This window comes from Choloepus didactylus, chromosome 17 (genome assembly GCF_015220235.1).
Source record: "Choloepus didactylus isolate mChoDid1 chromosome 17, mChoDid1.pri, whole genome shotgun sequence".
Classification (NCBI taxonomy): Eukaryota; Metazoa; Chordata; class Mammalia; order Pilosa; family Megalonychidae; genus Choloepus; species Choloepus didactylus.
Window position 1 is genome coordinate 76345326 of NC_051323.1, and position 17987 is coordinate 76363312.

Below are 17987 nucleotides of genomic sequence, written 5' to 3' on the forward strand. Positions count from 1 at the left end.
TGAGAGCAAGAGTTCTACAATCAGAGAAACAGGGGTTCAAATTCCAGTTCTGCAACTCAGAGGCTGCAGGACTTCAGATTAGTTTCCTAGCGCTCTGAGATCTGGTTTTCTCATCTATAATGGGGAAAGTTATTGTGAGGACTAATTAAAAAATACACACGAAAAGCGCATGTCCTGTGCCTGGAATAGAACAAATACTCAAAAGAGAGGAACTCCTTTCATTTACTACATCTACCAGCCTATTTAAATACAATGGAATTTTACTTCTGCAAAGCATTAACTGATGATAAATCTGCATTTTGCACAGTACCTAGGAGACTTAAAACATTTTGATCCTCCTCCTTTTCTTACAAGAAACCTCAAATTTTCTCAATTATCTTGGGTACAAGGACATGACTATGTGTGTTCCGTTGGCCGGTAAGAGGACCTGCAGCTCTGCTTCAAAAATGAGTGGAAGGCAGTCACAGGAAAGCATCCCCAGGACCCCTCACTGCTCTGTGCACCCTGTCTGGCTCATCATTGGTTTTTACTGACAGGCAGGTCCTTCTGGCTGAAAGCTGCGAGTCTTAGCTTTTAAGGGTTGCAATTAGGTATTCTAAGTTAGTTTAAAAACCAAAGCTGGAAGGAAACGGGGTGAAAGAAACCCTCCAAATACCTGAATTTCCTGGTTTTTGAGGGCTCTGCCATGTTTTCTTCACAGGAATCCAAAGTCACCTGGGTGAACTGTTGTGTTAACACATTTTCTGAAATACAGAGAGAATTAGAAACACATTACACACACACACTGATATGGTTACAAAGCCAGGGACTCCTTTTTATGTCTTCATTATTTCAAAATAGTGCTCATGTGGTAAAAAGTGCTCCAAAATTTTAAAAATTGGAAAAAAAAAATCACTAAAAAATCCTAATCTCTATGTATTGAGCCTTTCAACTCTACACGTTTAATCGATCACACCTCTGCAAGAAAGAATGGGAGGTCCACGGGTACAGGAAGGCCAGACGGCGTAAGGGGGAGGTGAAAAGGCACACCTGTTGAGGACAGCAAAAGGCTGCAGTGCTCGAGGAGAGCAGAGTCTTGTGTCTTTAGGCCTAACACGTTTCAGTCGACCAGTTAGCATTTAGTTGACTGAAATCATCTAGTGTTTAAATCTGAAACACGCACACACACGTTACACACCAGCCGGATGGGGCAGAAACATAGAACAGACTTCTACCAAGTGATGCTAGTCCTCTAGTCAGGCAAGCATTGGATTAAATTTTACCAGAGCTGCCTCACTGAACAAGTGCTGACACTTTTTAGTCCTAGAACATTAGCTTTAGTTTATAGAACTGAAGTGTCAAAAATTCTGAGAACAGCTAATATTGACTTTTGAAAGACTCTTCTTGACTGATTGAACTTTAAAAAAAAAGCCTTAATTTTTTTTAAAAATTAAAGTGTCAAGCTTGTGATGGCACTTGACCATTGTCCGAGTTTCAACTGAGCTCTCCTTTAAATTCTGAAAAGAAACAGAACATATTGGGCTAGTGCCCCCCCAAAAATTCTTACTCCTCAGTCAAAGTGGTTAGGTCTATAAACTCTGAATTCATGTTAAATTCCTCCCAGGACATGGAATTCCTCCCAGGGATGTGGATTCCCAGAGGTTTTGCTATTACTTTGGGAACAACTGGTCAGTGGTGGGCCGGCTAGTGTGGGCAGTCATGAATCAGCAGAGCGGCCCCCAGGCCCGGGCCGGCACCCACAGGTGATATTAGCTGTGCCCAGTGACAGTGTCATACAAGAGGGCTCAACTCACAAACAAAAAGACCTACGTAGGGTGTCATGTTTGGGGGGAGGTAGAAATAAGAACCGTTTGTGAGTTTTATCATTATTCTCTTGAAGTCAGATTACTGAAAAAAAAAAAGAAAAAGGAAAATTTTGTTTTCTGAGTATAGTACTTGGCTACATCTCTAAAATAATAAACTATGTAGACATATACCAAAGAATCTAAAACTGGCTATTTGTTAAGTTTATTAAATTAGAAAATACAGATTTCCATTATTTTTAGCACTCAAAACATTTAATCTGCCTATCATAGCCTTTATGTTTATTGTAAAATATACAGTAGAGACACTATACAATTTGTATATTTGCATTTAAATGCTTCTATAGGTTTTTCCCTTGTTCTACTTGTATTTCAAGTTATTAAATTTTCAAAATGCACACAGACTTTGAATGGATATTACACTTCTTCATTATGGTTTTCAAACTTCCCATCTAGAATTTTCAAGGAGAAAACTAATACCGAGAGGATCAGAATGGAGCGAAAGCAGACCGACCCGGTGTCACCTGACCTTTGTCCTCTGGCACGAGCCCCGAGCCCGCCGGGGGTCTGTGGAACGGGGTGGACGCGAGCTGCGCGGCGGATGTGAAGTCTCCGGGGCCCTGGGGACTGGGGGCCAGGGTTTTGTTGCTGCGGATCCCCCAGACGGTGGAATCGTCCCAAAACTCTTCTGGGGGAGGCACTTCCTACAACAGAGGATGAACAGAAAAAAAGCAACAATCTCTCAGTTTCGTCCATGAAATTTTACACATTAGCACTTGAAGAGTCAAAATGAAGAATTAAAAAAGCAGCAGCCGTCAACGCCTGGCCCCCACGCAGCTGGGGCCACCTCGGTTCTCCCCAGAACGGGGCTACTTCGTCTTTAGCACATGCAGTGGAGCTCCATCTTTGCGCAAAAGTTTTTGTTTTAAATTTTTACTTTTTTTTTTTTTTTTAATTTGAAAAAAGTTTAGATTTGCAGACATGCTACGAAGACTGTACGGAGCTCTCCTGTACCCTTCAACCAGGGTTTCCCTAAAGCAACACCCTGCACGATCGAGGTGAAGGCCCCCAGCGGCAGACCTCATTTTCCACCCAGGACCCCACTGCGAGCCGCGCCCTCTCCTGTGACGGCCTTTTCTAGGCCCTGGTCTCTCTTGCACTTCAGTGCTCTGGAGCTACGGGTCCACTGACTTCCTTCCCATGGCTCGGCTGGGGTTCCAGAGCTCTGGAAGGACAGCAGTGTCGGGTGCCTCCCCCATACGGCGCAAGTGGGGCCACGTGGCAGCAGCACCACTCACTCCTGGTGAAGCCCACCCGGCCAGTGGCCAGGTGGGTGCCCCCCAGCTTTCCCCTGGAACCATCACAGTAGGTAAGAGCTATTTTGGGGACATTTCCTGTTTCTTCTTTAAGTTTCACCCACTAATTTTAGAATTCATCCACGGAGCTGCCCTGCAGCAGTTCTTACTGTGATGTTCTAAAGGGGATTCTCTCCGGCTGCTCATTCCTTCCACATTCGTTACTTAGAATTCTTCTGTAAGGAAGATCTGTCCTTTCCCCCCATCTATTTTTATCGATATGGATATTTATTTTATTTCTTGGGTCATAATCCAATATTATTTTATTCTTCTTATTTGGTTGCTCTAATTGTCCCAGCCTTGGCACTTGGCTCGTGTCTTTCTGACACACTCCCATCTTTCTGATTTCTTAGCACTCCTGACTTGCTGGCATTACAGGATGCTCTGGCTCCTCTCCTCTGCCCACCCCAGAGCCAGCCGTTTCTCCAGGAGCACGAAGGTCAGGCCTTAGGGTCTGAGCACAGACGCTCACCCTCGACAAGGCCCTTCGCTGCTCACACGGTGCCTGCACGGTGCCTGTAGAAACAGCAGTGTCCTCCTAAATCGTGGCATATCTCTTCCAACATTGGAGGGGAAACTGGCTGCTTCCTCAGGGGTACAGGGAAAGCAGTCGGCTCGTGTTTGGGGCCAGGATACACGGAAAAGGCACTGTAGTTTTTTCAGTCAAGGCACATGAGGTTGAATCTATGTTTGATAAAATTCACCTATGAAGTGATGCCAATGTATTTGAAATGCAGCCCATTGACTGGGATATTTTTAAGAAAAAGATCAACAGTTCATCAGAAGGATTAGAGAGCTGGGTAATGGTCTATTCAAGGGAATCCACAGCAGGGTCTGTCACAGCCTCTTAGCCAGGGGGAATGAAAGGGCAGTTACAGCCGGAACCTGCACATTGTAGCCAGAGGGGAGGGCCCGGGCGAGTGAAGATCAAGTACCCCAGTGGGTAACACTCAGGACGAGGGCAGATGCTAAACACAGGCTGGACACAATAGCTACCCAGCTAGAACAAACAATGTTGGGGCAGGGCCTGCCGTCAAGCGCTGGCTTGCTGAGGTCTGCTGCTGCTGCCATCCCAGCTCAGAAACCCACACGCCCCTCAAGGGTGCCTCACGCCTGAAGGGAGGGCAAATTCATTTCATTTTCTTTACCTGGCATAGTGTCTGGCACAAAATAGGCACGCAAATGTTTGCTGAATATTCTAAAAGAAGCACAGTCTTCATGTCTGCTTTTATCTTTCAGCTTGGTTTTACATGGTTTTACATCACTTGATTGTCACAATCATAGGGAAAAATGAAGAGGAATGACTCATAAGACTCTTTTCACGGGTGAAGCCGATTTACCTACATTTGGTCTTGAAGGAAGTCGGCTTGTGGAGCGTTCTCCAAAGGTCCTGGCTCCCGTGGGTTTATTTTTAGGCTGTGGCAATCTAAGGAAAAGTTAGCAAAATTAAAAACAGTGAAGTATGCTAAGGAAATAAAAGCCACCATATTTAACGAGTCAATATTTGTATAGATACCCTTTAGTCTTACAGCTGTTCTAAGAAAACTGAGTGACAATTGAATCAACCTGACCACCTACAGAAAAGTGTTGAGTAGAACTGATTGAGTGAGGGTGGAAAATACAGAAATTTCCATTTCTTGGGTTGTGAGTTTTAGGAATAAAATCAGGGGTGTGTGGCCAGTGGATGGCACAGATTCCACAAACCCTCCTCTTTCTATCCCAGTGCTGCCCCTGGTATGCCCAGCCGCGGAATTCCCGAGAACTGGACACACCCTTTCCTCTTCCTGCCTCCAGAAGTTGATCTACACCTGACGCCTTCATTCAGGGCGACAACTCTCTTTCCAGGACTGAACTAGTAACAGTGACGTTCCCAGCTCCCCACCCCACCCTCAGACACAGCTCTCGGACAAGCCACTCCTTCTCACGTCATCAACCCTGCAGATATAAACGAACATGTATGGACCTCTACCCGGTGAATTCACTCACATTCAATACAATTTCAAATCCATAGACGCCCTCACTTCTCTGATAATTTATAACCACACTGTTTTCCTTTTTGGGGACCTCAAGTTTTTGCCATGCCAGGTCTGCTTCTCTCCGAGCTGCCACCCAGCCACACCTGGCTGGGTCTGGGGCCCCGACTTCTGGCTAACGGCCCAATATTGCACTCCGACCCCTCACCTCCACCCGGCCCAAGGGGCATCTGTGGCGTCTTTATGTCACTAGGGTGACATATTGGTTTAACACGCTATTTCTTTACCCATAATTTTCTTTGTTTCCATCTTCAAACACGGGAAAAGCAGATGACAAAGAGGAGATAATCTTGTTGATTCCCCAAGCCCCAGAAGACTTTGCATTTTCTGCAATATAGTGAAAAATAGCACTACTTTATTTTGCTGGGAAAAAACACTATCCTTGATGCTGAACGTCTACTGCAAATACGTGAATAACAGCCTAGAAGAAAGAGCTGACATCAGTCTTCCAAATACCAGATAATGGAATAAATCACTTTTTAGTGGAATCAAGCAACTTGCCCACAGTCCCTGGCTTTAGCGCCCCATCCCCAGGCCCTGAGCTCCTGCCCCTGCAGCACCGGGCAGCCCGCAAAGCATGAAGTATGGCACCCCGTCCCCCTAAAACACCGATATTGTCACTTGACTCACTGCATAAAGGCTTTCCGTGGTTCTGTTTTCCGTTCTCTACAGGAAAGGATTATCCTCTTAGCTTTACATTTCAAGCCTTCCCCCATCCAGGTCTAATAGGGTCCCGCTGACCAGTCCCATCACTGCTCGTTGGCTACCAGTGCTAACTTTGCTTCTACTGACCTGCGGGGGGCCAGCTGCTGTCCAACACGTGGCCACGGCCACCCCACCTTCCAGGAAGGGCTCGAGTCCTCCCTCAGGCACCGAGCCTTTCCAGTCATTCCCACCCGTGGAGAGTTTATCCTTCCTTAGCAGTTACTATTATTTTTTAAAAAAAATGAAACAAACCTATAACACACATTGAGTACCTTGGCAAACACTGCTTATGTGTCTTTCACACATTTTCCCTGCACTAACAGGCTAATCAAGGGCAGGACCACATGTTGTAGAGTCCTGGCTGTTTCCTTGGCAACCACCCCAGTGCCATGCCCCTTAGTAGGTCTTAAGTAATTGTAATTACTTTGAAACTGTGCTTCAAATGCATCTTCATTTTGGTCTAGAGACGACCATTTATCATTGTCATCAGAAATATCAGGAAGTGTAGGAGCCTGAAACATATCCATGATGAAACCTTAGGAAGAGAAGAAAGAATGACTCAGCATGGTTGAGAGGCAGCTCTCACCAACTCGCCATGAGATGCGACGTGTCCAAGCGAAGTCCTTACCCAGTGCCTCCTTCGTGTGGACGGTGGGCGACGGCTCCACTTTGGATGGCGTGGCCTGAGCCGTTCCCAGAGACGTGTTTGGGGTTGCATGAAAAGAACTTGTGTTCACAAACTTATGTGTTTCACATACTGTGAGAAGAATTGGGGCAACACATAACACTGGGGAATCAGAATTTAAGTAACTTCATACAACTAAAACAATTCATTATTGTCAATTACTATCGCTAGGGCTTCCATCATTATAGTGCTTCCCTATCTTTTGTTTTGATCTTTAGAACGATCCCACAAGATAGAAAAGGTAAGAATTATTCTTTCACAGAAAAGAAAAGAAAAGCTCAGAGAGGTGGGTGGCTTGGTCTGAAACCCCCGCGCTAGCACACTTGCCTTAAAGAGCACCTCGTTGCCCAGCACCCGAGGGGCTCACGCCGTCATCAGCTGCCAGGCCTCTGGGCAGCCCCTCTCCTCAGCTGACGGCCCCACAAACGTGGCCCCTGCACCCTCGGACCCTGTCTTCCTCCCTCTCCCCTACTCACCCCAGCTGTGCGCACCTCCTCGAGGACGTGGGGTGGACCGCAGGCCTCAGCACCTGCCGTTCCCACTGATAGATTCCCCAGGACAGCCGCCCCCTTGGAGATCCTCCTAGCAGGGCCTCCCGGAATCTCCTTCCCTATCCCAACACTTCCTCTGCCTCCTTTGTGCTCGTCACCCCACCGTCTCAGAGGACACAGTGAGCTCGGTGAGAGGAATGCGTGTCCAGCCCTTTGTGTCACTCAGTGGCCAGCGGGGAGGGCGCCGCAGTCTCACGGGGTGGGAGAGGCGAAGCCCCAGCCCATGGGTCCTACTTCATTTACAAAATGATTCTCTATGCAGATGCCTCTAAGAAAGCAGCATCCGATAGAGGCACAACACTCTCAGTTAAACTCCTGGTCACCTCTCCTGCCTCGCAATATAGATAAAGATGACTTTTGTTTTGGACTAATTTGCTAGGAAATTTAATAGAAAGTTTTCACAAATTAAGTCTGTAAAGGATTCTAAATTAACACGCGAATTTCGACCTTTATTTGAAACGCTCAGCAATGCATATCATTTCCAACACTCCAAGAAGGAGAAACCCAAGAGCCAGGCTTATGGAGGTCTGAAAACTTAGACCACCTGCAGGGGCCGGGCAGGCACATCATCAGGAAGCAATTTATGATGATGAAACATTACCTTCTTTTATCTCAGCTCCACTCTGTGGCTTGAATTCATGAGTACTTTTATTCACACATCTGGAAGAGAAAACTCTTGAGACATACTAAAGAATAAAAATGCTCAACCTATCAGAATTTTACCAATTCTCAAAAAATAATAGTTAAATTCGTTAGTCAACAATTACAAGCCCTGTTGTTAAAATAGAGGTGGAACTGCTGTGGATTAGAGTCTAACTAAGCAAAATGTTCTTTTTACCTTCCAGTTCTTTTTGAGGAAAGGAATTCTTATCTGACAGATGAAGGCCAGGCACTTAGCATTCACCTGACACACTGATTCTGTGTTTCTCACCCTCATAACGTCCCTAGGTAAGTGCCAGGGCAGGACGGTGGCCCCTAGCTCGCACGATCCCGTCTGCTCCATGGGGTAAATGGCTTAAGGTGCCGCGTACAGCGCCCAGCCTCATGCGGGGAGCCGGAACTGCCATCGCTGCCCCGGACGCCCGCCTCCCGACGAGCAGGAGCCACAAACAAGGTGGAAAGAAAAAGTCTGGCACACAAGACACTATCACAGTTGGTTCTCTTCAAACACAGGTGTCCTCTGTCTGTTTAACCCTGGAGAATTCCCTCAATGAGCTGAATCAGGGTGTCAAGTAAGAAGAGACAGCGATGGCATCCAGAAGCCTTGGGGTCACGGTTTGGTAACTTGGTTTTCCAACCACTTACCCATCTAGAAATTGTTTTAAAAACCAAGCATCACCCATCTTTTACATCCTGCTCTTGGCCTTGCAGAGTGCATCTCTGCCATCTCAGGACCCCTCCGGCTCACCTGGCATCCTTTCTGGAATCTGTCACTGGCTTGACCACGCAAGGAGCTGGGTGCGCTGTACTCTGGCCGGCACCTGGAGACACCAGAGCCCAAGTAGCAGCACCTGCCCTGGGCAGGGTGGCAGGAGGCGCCTCCCGGGATCTCTCTTCCAGGCGCTTTGAGCTCTGCGGGTTTACAGCTGGAGGAGACGACCCTCTGGGTTCCGGCTGGGAGCCTGCACTTGGTCCCATAAATGCTGGCGTACCCTTTCATGTTCAGCAAGCAAATGAACAAACAAATACAAACAAAACGATGAGTCTGGCATATCCCTAACTAGGTACAATAGCTTTTCAAAGACTGGCCTCTGTCTTCAGATTCCTTTCCCCTGAGGAATCCTGGCTCCCTGATGGTATTCTGAAATGAATAGTCAACAAAACAGACCCTGCTATATGACAGGTGCATTTGCAGTTTCTTCACAATGACGAACTGGTGGCTCAGACTTCTAATTATGAAACGTCCAGCCCTTACAGTTTTACCAGTATTTAAGAAGTTTCTTATTTCTTTTTCCTTCCTTTTGGGAAAAGACCAACAAAATCACTGCTATTAAATGCTCATAACGGCCTTCTCCATTAAATACCCATGGAAGCCATTTTCATTTAAATGACGAGGAAATGTGAACATAAATTGTGATAATAATGTCAGGTGTGTGTGGCTCACACCAGAAAGGAGAAGCCTGAACTCAAGTTGTGGCTCTTCTCCCTATACGTGGTTCTACACTCTAATGTAATAAAAGTCAGAAGGGCTAATATTTTCACCATATAGAAGTATTCCTACAAATCATTAAGAAAAAGACCAAATCTTTAGGGCACGAATAGTTATTTCACAGACAAATAGACAAAAATATAAAAAGTTCACCCTCACTGGTCATCAAAAAAGTTTGAAATGACCAATATGATTCTCACCTACCAAATTAGTAAAAATTAAAAATTATAATAAAGGTCCAAATAAGACATGATAATAAATTAAAGAACAGCCATGCAATGAATTATATAGTATTCTAAACTGTGAGCATTTTCCTAAGTGAGAAAAGGAACCTACTCTGTGATTTCTAAAGCACCTTTAAAAAGGTGATGGGAGGTAGAAGACTGAAGGATGAAGACCGAGCCCTACATGAACGTGTGTGTGCATGAAAGACAGAAAGAGACGCAGCGAAATAGTAACATTGCTTCTCTCGGGATGGTGGGCTGATAGGTGATTTTTATTTCTCCATATTTCTGAAGGTTTTCTATCCTGTGTGTGTCACGATCACCAGCAGGAGACATGGGTGGCCTATACCTCAGCCAGTTATGTGTCCTCTGCCTGCTCCACATCCCTGCAAACGAGCCACGGAGGGACAGGTGGAGTCTATCCACTGGGAAATTAGAACAATCAGTAACCTCCCGCAGCCACATCATTCTGGCAATCTTTATCAGTTACGAACGTATGTGCCTTTTGACAGAGCAATTACATTTCTCGGAATTTATCCTACAGATGCCTCGAAGAGCACATGTACAGAACCATCCCCTGAAGCATTTTCACAAGAGTAAAGGCAGGAGTTGGGCGCGGGGGTGGACTGGGTAAGGACAGTAGGCGTATCAGAGCTGTGTGAACAAAGGAGGAGCCCCACAGCAATCTGGAAAGCTCCCCCAGGTGCACCTGTCAGTGAGCAAAGGCGAGGGGTAGAAGTGCGTCCAGGTGCCACCTTGACAACAAAAGGAAGAAGGCATATTCCTGTCCGCTGCGTCTATGGAGTCCTCTACAGGATAACCTGAAGGCACAACAATGGCCACATCGACGGCTGGAGGTGGCAAGAGAGTGAGGGCAGACGGAGGAGACGCAAGCAGGTGGAGACTTTGTACATAAACAATTTCTTAGCCTATTAAAAAACTAACTTAAAAAATGCACAAATGATGAACTCTTTATATTGAAGGACAGGATATAAGAACAGAAATGTCAGACATTTTGAGGAATAAAGGAAAATAAGAGCATCATATACCAAACTTAAAAGATCTGTTCAAAGTGGTACCCGAGGAACACTAATTTATTAGGAAATCAGACCCAGGGTAAATAAATAAAATAAATGAAAAATCAAGGAGGCATAAAAGAAAATAAACCTAAAGAAAGTAAATGGAAGCAATGAATAAAGAGAGAAGAAAGTAGCAAGACAGGGAAAGAACAAAAATCTAAAAAAGAGATTCAGATATGGTCAATAAAGCACAAAACTGGTTCTTAGAAAAGACCAATAAAATAGATGAGCCTCTGAAAAATTTAATCTACAAAGGAAAAACAGACAATATACAAATAAACATTAGGGATGAAGGGGATATAATTATAGAAAAAGATTAATGAAACATGAAATACTATATGTAACTTTATGTCGCTAAAATTGGAAGACTGAGTGAAATGGATGATTTGGTGAATGATATAAGTAGAAAACTAGAGCAGAGAACTATAAGCAGATAAAAATGGAAAAGGCTGTCTTTAAAATAGACACCATGCCCACACAGCATTACAGAGTTCTGTCAAATCGTCAATGCACAACAATCCATATTATATGAACTTCTTCAGAGCACAGAAAAAAAAGGGTAACTATCCAGGGAAGGAAAAATAAGCCAGAAAATTAGCAAATTTCACTGATAAAAATAGGTAACATACTAAATAAAATATTAGCAAGTCAAATTCTGCAATATCAAAAACATGACGAAACAGGAACAAAGTTTGTCCCAGTCATGTACAGTTGGTTCGACATCAGAAAAGCCGGGAAAAGTCTCTGAGAAAAATCAACAGCTATTTCCTAACTGAAAGGTACCTGTCAGATGGCTGGACAAACATCACATCTAAACCCACAGTGGCTCTTCCTTGGGGCCCTCGGCTCTGGCCTCTGCCCCCGACACCCTGCCCTGCTCATGACCGTCCCTTCCCACCTGTCTGGGGGCAGCAGGCTCGGCCCACGATTGTAGGGCACCGGGCTGCTCCCTTCCTGACTGCCTGACCTACATACTCCAGACCTGACTACATAACCCTACAATTTCCTAAGTAATTCTCATAATAAACCTCTTAATATACATACTTCCTACTGGTTTTGTTCTCTGCTGAAGCCTACTGAGACACGCAGCAAACCATGCTTAGGCACGTCACTGCCATACTGCTGAAATCCACGGATAAAGGGAAAACCTTGAGAGCAGCCAGAGGAAAACGACATGTTATGTCCACAGGATCAATGATTCAAAATACCACCGACTGCACTGGAAACCATGGAGGCCAAAAGACAGTGGAACAAGATCTTTAAAATGCTAAAGAAAATATACCCTGCCAGCCTGGAATCCTGTATCATCAAAATATCCTTCAAAAATGAAGGTGAAATAAAGATATGTTCAAATTAAAACACACACACACACAAACAAACCTAAGATAACTAGTTGCCAGGAGACCTGCACTGAAAGAATGCTGCAGAAAAATTACTTCAGACTAAAGAGAAATAAAAGACAAACTTGGATTTTTGAAGAAATGGAAAATGTAAGGATTTATATTATAATACCAACAGCAATAACTAAAAAAAAAAAAAAAAACCAAAGAGGTAAAGTTAAAAATACGATAGATAATTTTTAAAATATTCATATAACCCAAAGGGAAGCAGGAAAGGAGAAACATTAACAAAAATCAGAGGGGACAAATAATAAAATAGATCTAAATTCAACAACATCAATGACTACATTAAAAGTAAATGGATTAAACACTCCAATTAGAAGGCAGAGATTGTTGAAGTGGATTAAAAAACGAAGACCCATCTATATGCTATCTACAAGAGAATTCTTTCAACATAAAGGTATGGATGCGTTGAAAGTAAATAGATGAAAAAGATACACATGCAAAGAGAAATCAAAAGAAAGCAGGAGTCAGTATATTAATAATAGAAATTGGTGGTCAAGACAAAAGAGGGACATTTCATAATGGTAAAAATGTCAACGTATCTTGAATATATTACAATCCTAGTGAGTATGTGCCTAATAAGAGCTTCAAAATGAAGAAAGATTGAGAATTAAAAGGAAGAAAACAGATAATTCTGTAACCACAATAGGACACTTTAACACTGTACTCTCAGCAGTTGATAGAATGCAAAAAAGAAATTCTTTTTCAGTGAAAACGGTGTTGTACATATCATCTATCAAGTCTATCAAGCCTCTCGACATACTGACAGTGGAGAACACTCCACTGGACATCTGCAGCATGCACATTCTTTATAAGTGCACATGGCACATTCACCAAGACATTCTGGGTCATAAAACAAGTCTCAATAAGTTTAAAAGGAATGAAATTATTCAGCGTATGTTTTCTGACAATGGAATTAAATTAAAAAGAAAAAACAACAAAAGACATAGGAAAGCCCCAAATATTTGGAAATTAAACACACCTTTAAATAATCCATGGATCAAGAAAAAAAAAATCACATAGGAAATTAGAAAATATTCCAAACTGAATGATAACAAAAACACAACATAACAAAATCTGTGGGATACAATTAAAGAAGAATTTGAAGGAAATACATTGCTTTAAATGCTTATATTAAAAAGAAGAAAATTAATGACCTGAGGATCCTAAGAAGCTTAAAAAAAAAAAGACTCTTTGCAAAAGACATTTGAACACCCAATAAACAAATGAAAACGTGTTCAACATCAATCAACCTGTGAAAAATGAAGTAAAACCACAAGATACCACTACACATCTGCCAGAGCAGCTGAAATTAAAAAGACAGACACACTGCATGTTAGCGAGGCTGTGGGGGAACAAGCAGAGGCCTCACACACCACTGGTGGGAAGGAGAGCAGCACAAACTGCTTTGGAAAAATGTCCGACGGTGTCTTATAAAAACAAGCCTAAGTCTGGCCATGGATGATGCGGATGGAGGCACAGCTCTGTGTATGTAATTCACACCCCTGAACTGTGTAATCGAAAGGGGGAAAAAGAGGAAATTTTAGGTTGTATAAGTTACCACACAAACAATGTAAACAGTGGGCTAAAGTTAACAGTGTAATTATAATAACATTGCTTCATGAATTGTAAAAAAGGAGCCACACTAATACAGAATGTTAAAAATAGGGAAAACTGTATCTGGGGGTGGGTATGGGGGAACTTTGTATTTCCTGCATGAAGTTTCTGTAAACCTGCAACTGTTCTGTAAAAGATCTAAAAAGAAATACATTAATAAACAGACATGGGAAGCCTTCCAGTGCTGCCAAGCTGGAAGGGCTGCGGTTCCTGCCAGTCCTTCCCGTCGCTCAGAGCCCCTGGCCACATGCAGCAGACTGGCCTAGGAAGTCTCCAACAGGAGAAGGGCAGGCAGGCCGGCCACCAGGGACCCTGGACCTCGAGAAATGCAGGCGGTGAGCTCCCTGGGTTTCCACACTGCCTCCTACATGTCTGGACAGAGCGCCGCAGACACGTGGCTCCAACCCAGAACCGCCAGGCAAAGAAAATCTCCATGAGGAGCGAGCCTGCTCCCCCTGGCCAGAGGACCAGGAAACAGCAACAGGAACCCTTTCTGGCAATTCCCGCCCTGCGGCAGCCCAGCCCCCACAGAAAGCCAGCACCAGCCACTGGGTTTCCTCTGCACTGCAGTGTGGCAGGGCCCGTGGGGGCTGATCACCCGTCCCCCACCAGGGTGGCCCTAGCAGTTGCTCACTTGTGGTCGAGGTGTCAGGTGGGGAGCTGAACTTCCTTCCACCCCCTCCACCTGCAATGAGGCAGGGTTCCCACCCCACTTTTGCTGGGGGGTGGAAGCCAAACACACTGATGCGCCCAACCCTGGTGCTACCTGTCAATGGGACAGCCTGCTAAACAGAGGAGAATAAGCAGGATCCAGTCTTACGGTGTGATACCCAAACGTCTGGGACACAAGAGAAAATCCCTTGTCACACCAAGAACCAGGAAAATCACAATGCGAATGAGGAAGGACAAGCCACAGATGCCAACACCAAGATGAATCAGAGGCCGGAATTACACAGCAAGGATTTTAAAGCGGCCGTCATAAAATTGCTTCACCAAGCAATAATGGATTTCCTTGCAACAAATGAAAAAAACTGACAATCTCAGCAAAGAAAGAGAAGTCACAAAAAGAACTAGGGCTGAAAAATAAAGACTTGATACTTAAAAGCGCACTCAAGGAGCCCAATGGTACAGTGGAAATGACAGAAAATAGACTTGGTGAACTTGAGGACAGATCAACACAATTTACCCAATATAACCAACAAAGAGAAGAGATTTCAAAAATCAAAAGCAAACAAACACTGAGCCTCAGGGACCTGTGGGACAATAAAGAGCTCACATCTGTATCACCCAAGTCCCAGAAGGAGAGAGGAGAGGCTGGGACTGAAAAAGTATTCAAAGAAATAAGAACAGAAAAATTTTGAAATTTGGCAAAACATAAATCTCCAGATATCTAAGAAACAGAGTGAACCCCAAACAGAATTAACCTGCAGAAATCGACACCAAGGTGCAGCATAATCAAACTGCTGAAAACCAAAGACAAAGAGCAACGTCTTTAAATGCTGAGAAACGGCGAGAAAGAAACAGTGAGTTACTTACGGGGCGGTCGATACAAATGACAGGGAGCCCTCTGAGACCATGGAACCCAGGAGAGTATCAGCAGTCAGCCCACAAACTTGGTTTGGAAACCATTTTTGACTTGGGGTTACGGCAAAGTGCATTTTATTGTTTCATTGACTGGGTATTTTATTTTTGTTAGTTTGCATACACTATCAGTGGAATATGTATGTAGGTCTTGTGCTCACATGACCTTTTAAAAAACCTAAGATAACTCTTGCTTTTAACAGATGGAACACATTTTACGTCTCTGGTGTAAGACATGAGTAGTAAAAAAAAAAAAAAAAAGCCACACCTACCTAAGACCCCACAACCCCACGCCTAAGTGTCTATCCTGGAGAAATGAAAATATACATCCACAAAAGGTTTGCACAAGCACGTTCACAGCAGCTTTATTCATGACAACTAAATGCTGGAAAGAGCTCAAGTGGTTAGCCTGCAAACGGATGAACAGAAGACAGTCTACTCATACAGCGGAATGCTACTCCGGAGCAGAGAACAAACCTGACCCAGGCAAGAGCATGGGCAAAACCTCAAAGCCATCATGCCGAGTGAAGAGCTGGCACACAAGAGCACGTTCCTTATGACCTCATTTACACACCGGCCAGCGTCACCCACAATGGAAAACCGTGGTTGTCTGTCCGTGGCTGTGGAGAGAAGTGGCGAGGAAAAGGTGGTGGGACGTTTGGTCTGACGGCGAGACTTCGAAGCGTGATGGGGCTTGGGCCACAGGGGCTGGGCATTGGCTGAGAGCCAGAGGAAACACGTGAACCTTGTGTGTTTCACCGTATGTAAATCTTACAGCAAACAGAAGGAACTAAACATTTATTTTACTCTAGTTAATGACACACAGGATGAAGTGCTTAGGTGCCTACAGCTCACTTTGAAATGTGTCAGAAACGGCATGGTTGGCAGTTGAAGAGGGTTAGTAGGTGATAAAACACAGGTAAGACATGTTCCTGGTACAGTCTGCGCGAAATGAGAATATTTCGAGAAAGAACAAATACTAAGAGAATTTCTCTACCAGACATCAAAACATACAACGCCATAGGAAATACACAATATGGAAATGATCAAGAAGACATCTATTGACTAAAGCAAAGTACAAATATTTTAGAAATGAATCTTATATAGATGAAAATTTAGTATGTGATAAAGATACTTTAAATCATTGGGAAAATGCTGAGCTGGTCAGTAAATGGTTTAGGGACTATTGGCCTTCCATTTGGAAAACATATGCTACATGGAACTAAGCTGCATATAGGGAAGTTTTTGGTTAAAGACAGTCACTTAAACATGTGCTCTACCTTCCACTTCCTCCCAAACCTCACTGACAGGATGGCGAGGGGCTTGGAAGGCCTGAAAGAGCAGCTGGAGGGGCTGGGCTTGCATGTCCCTGACCTCCGTAACTCTAGCTGCACCTCCCAACAGGAGGGAAGGTGGAGCTGAAAGCAGGAACAGACTCTAAAACTTAAAAAAATAAGAAATTAGGTAATTATTGAAATAATTTTTTAAAAATTTATTTTGCTATATTTTCTTGGCCCTTCTCAGTAAATTACTTTCTTACTTGCAGATAGCCTAAAATATCCTTTCATTATTTTCAAACATATCAGATGCAGTCTCGGTTTCATTTTGTCTTGGCCACATGCCATTGATTTTTAAAATAATTTCTTGAAATTATCCAGAGAAAATATATATTGTGCAAGAATGGAAAGCCAAATAAAAAGCATTAAGCAACCCAACAGAAAAATGGGGAAAGACCAACAGAGTCAGTTCAAATTAAAATAACAGACAAAAAGCCACTAAATGTAGGGAAAAATGTCACACCTCATCTGTAATTAAAGAAACAATGATCCCAGAGGGTTGAAAATATTTAGGACAGCTGACATTGGCAAAGTCCACGCAGGAAACCAGGATTCTACTCTGTCCTGACGTGAGTGTGGAGTGGTAACCATTTCTGGGGGGCAGACTGACAGTGCCATAAGGTGTGCATGATTCAAAGGCAGGAATTCTGCCTCTCTGTACATTTTCTAGAGAAACATGTACAAGAAAGAAGGTGGGAGCGTGCTGGCAGCAGGGTTTGTGTCAGTTTCCACCCTTCCCCGGTGTGACGGGAGACTGCGGTGCACGGAGTGGATGAGAGCCCTGCATTAATGGTGAAAGAGCTGCAAGACGTGTACGTGGAAAAAGCAGGAAAATAAATAAATCTTCCTTATGAAACACTCCATTATCTTCATATTCATGTGTGCTCACACACAATAAAGAGCTGGGAAATACAAACATGTTGGCACTTATCAATAAAGAAGCATTCACTTTCTACTATATATATAGATGCATCTGTACATGTGCACACATATATTCTGTTCAGTTTTTTAGAACCATCATACAGTCACGTATTTTTATAATTTTCAAAATATATAAGAAAATAAGGTGCTTTATCTTCACGTTATCCTATACCACAGATAAACACGTATTATGTGAAAGCCTAGCAACCATTGTATGTTTAACGTATTGCCAATCTCCTTCATTCATCAAGAATTTCAAGAAAATATACGTGGCTCTACCACACTTGTCACCTCTCCCCTCTTCCATCATGGAAAAATGACAAACAGAAAATTTATCTATATGAAAAATTAACCAAAATATCATATTCAAGTTCCATTATGCAATAGTGATTGCAGAAAAAAAAGAATTGCATGTGTTAATCATAAATATATAAACATATAAATATATTTAAACATATATAAAAACATGTATATATACATATAAGCATACCACACTTCTGTAGTTTCTTTTTCTCATTCTACATTTTGAACATTTTTCTGCATCA

General features: G+C 43.5%; 1 protein-coding gene across 1 annotated transcript in view; it reads right to left on the reverse strand.

The window, feature by feature from the left end:
- Window positions 1-17987, reverse strand: part of BUB1 (BUB1 mitotic checkpoint serine/threonine kinase) — a 42276-nt gene that overhangs the window by 14422 nt on the left and 9867 nt on the right. Inside the window, exons 10-17 of the mRNA XM_037807652.1 lie at window positions 8540-8784; window positions 7733-7791; window positions 6524-6652; window positions 6320-6430; window positions 5418-5517; window positions 4502-4583; window positions 2317-2506; window positions 656-743 (exon numbers count right to left, since the gene is read on the reverse strand). Of these exons, the coding sequence (XP_037663580.1) occupies window positions 656-743; window positions 2317-2506; window positions 4502-4583; window positions 5418-5517; window positions 6320-6430; window positions 6524-6652; window positions 7733-7791; window positions 8540-8784 (1004 nt within the window). The remainder of the gene's footprint in view (window positions 1-655; window positions 744-2316; window positions 2507-4501; window positions 4584-5417; window positions 5518-6319; window positions 6431-6523; window positions 6653-7732; window positions 7792-8539; window positions 8785-17987) is intronic.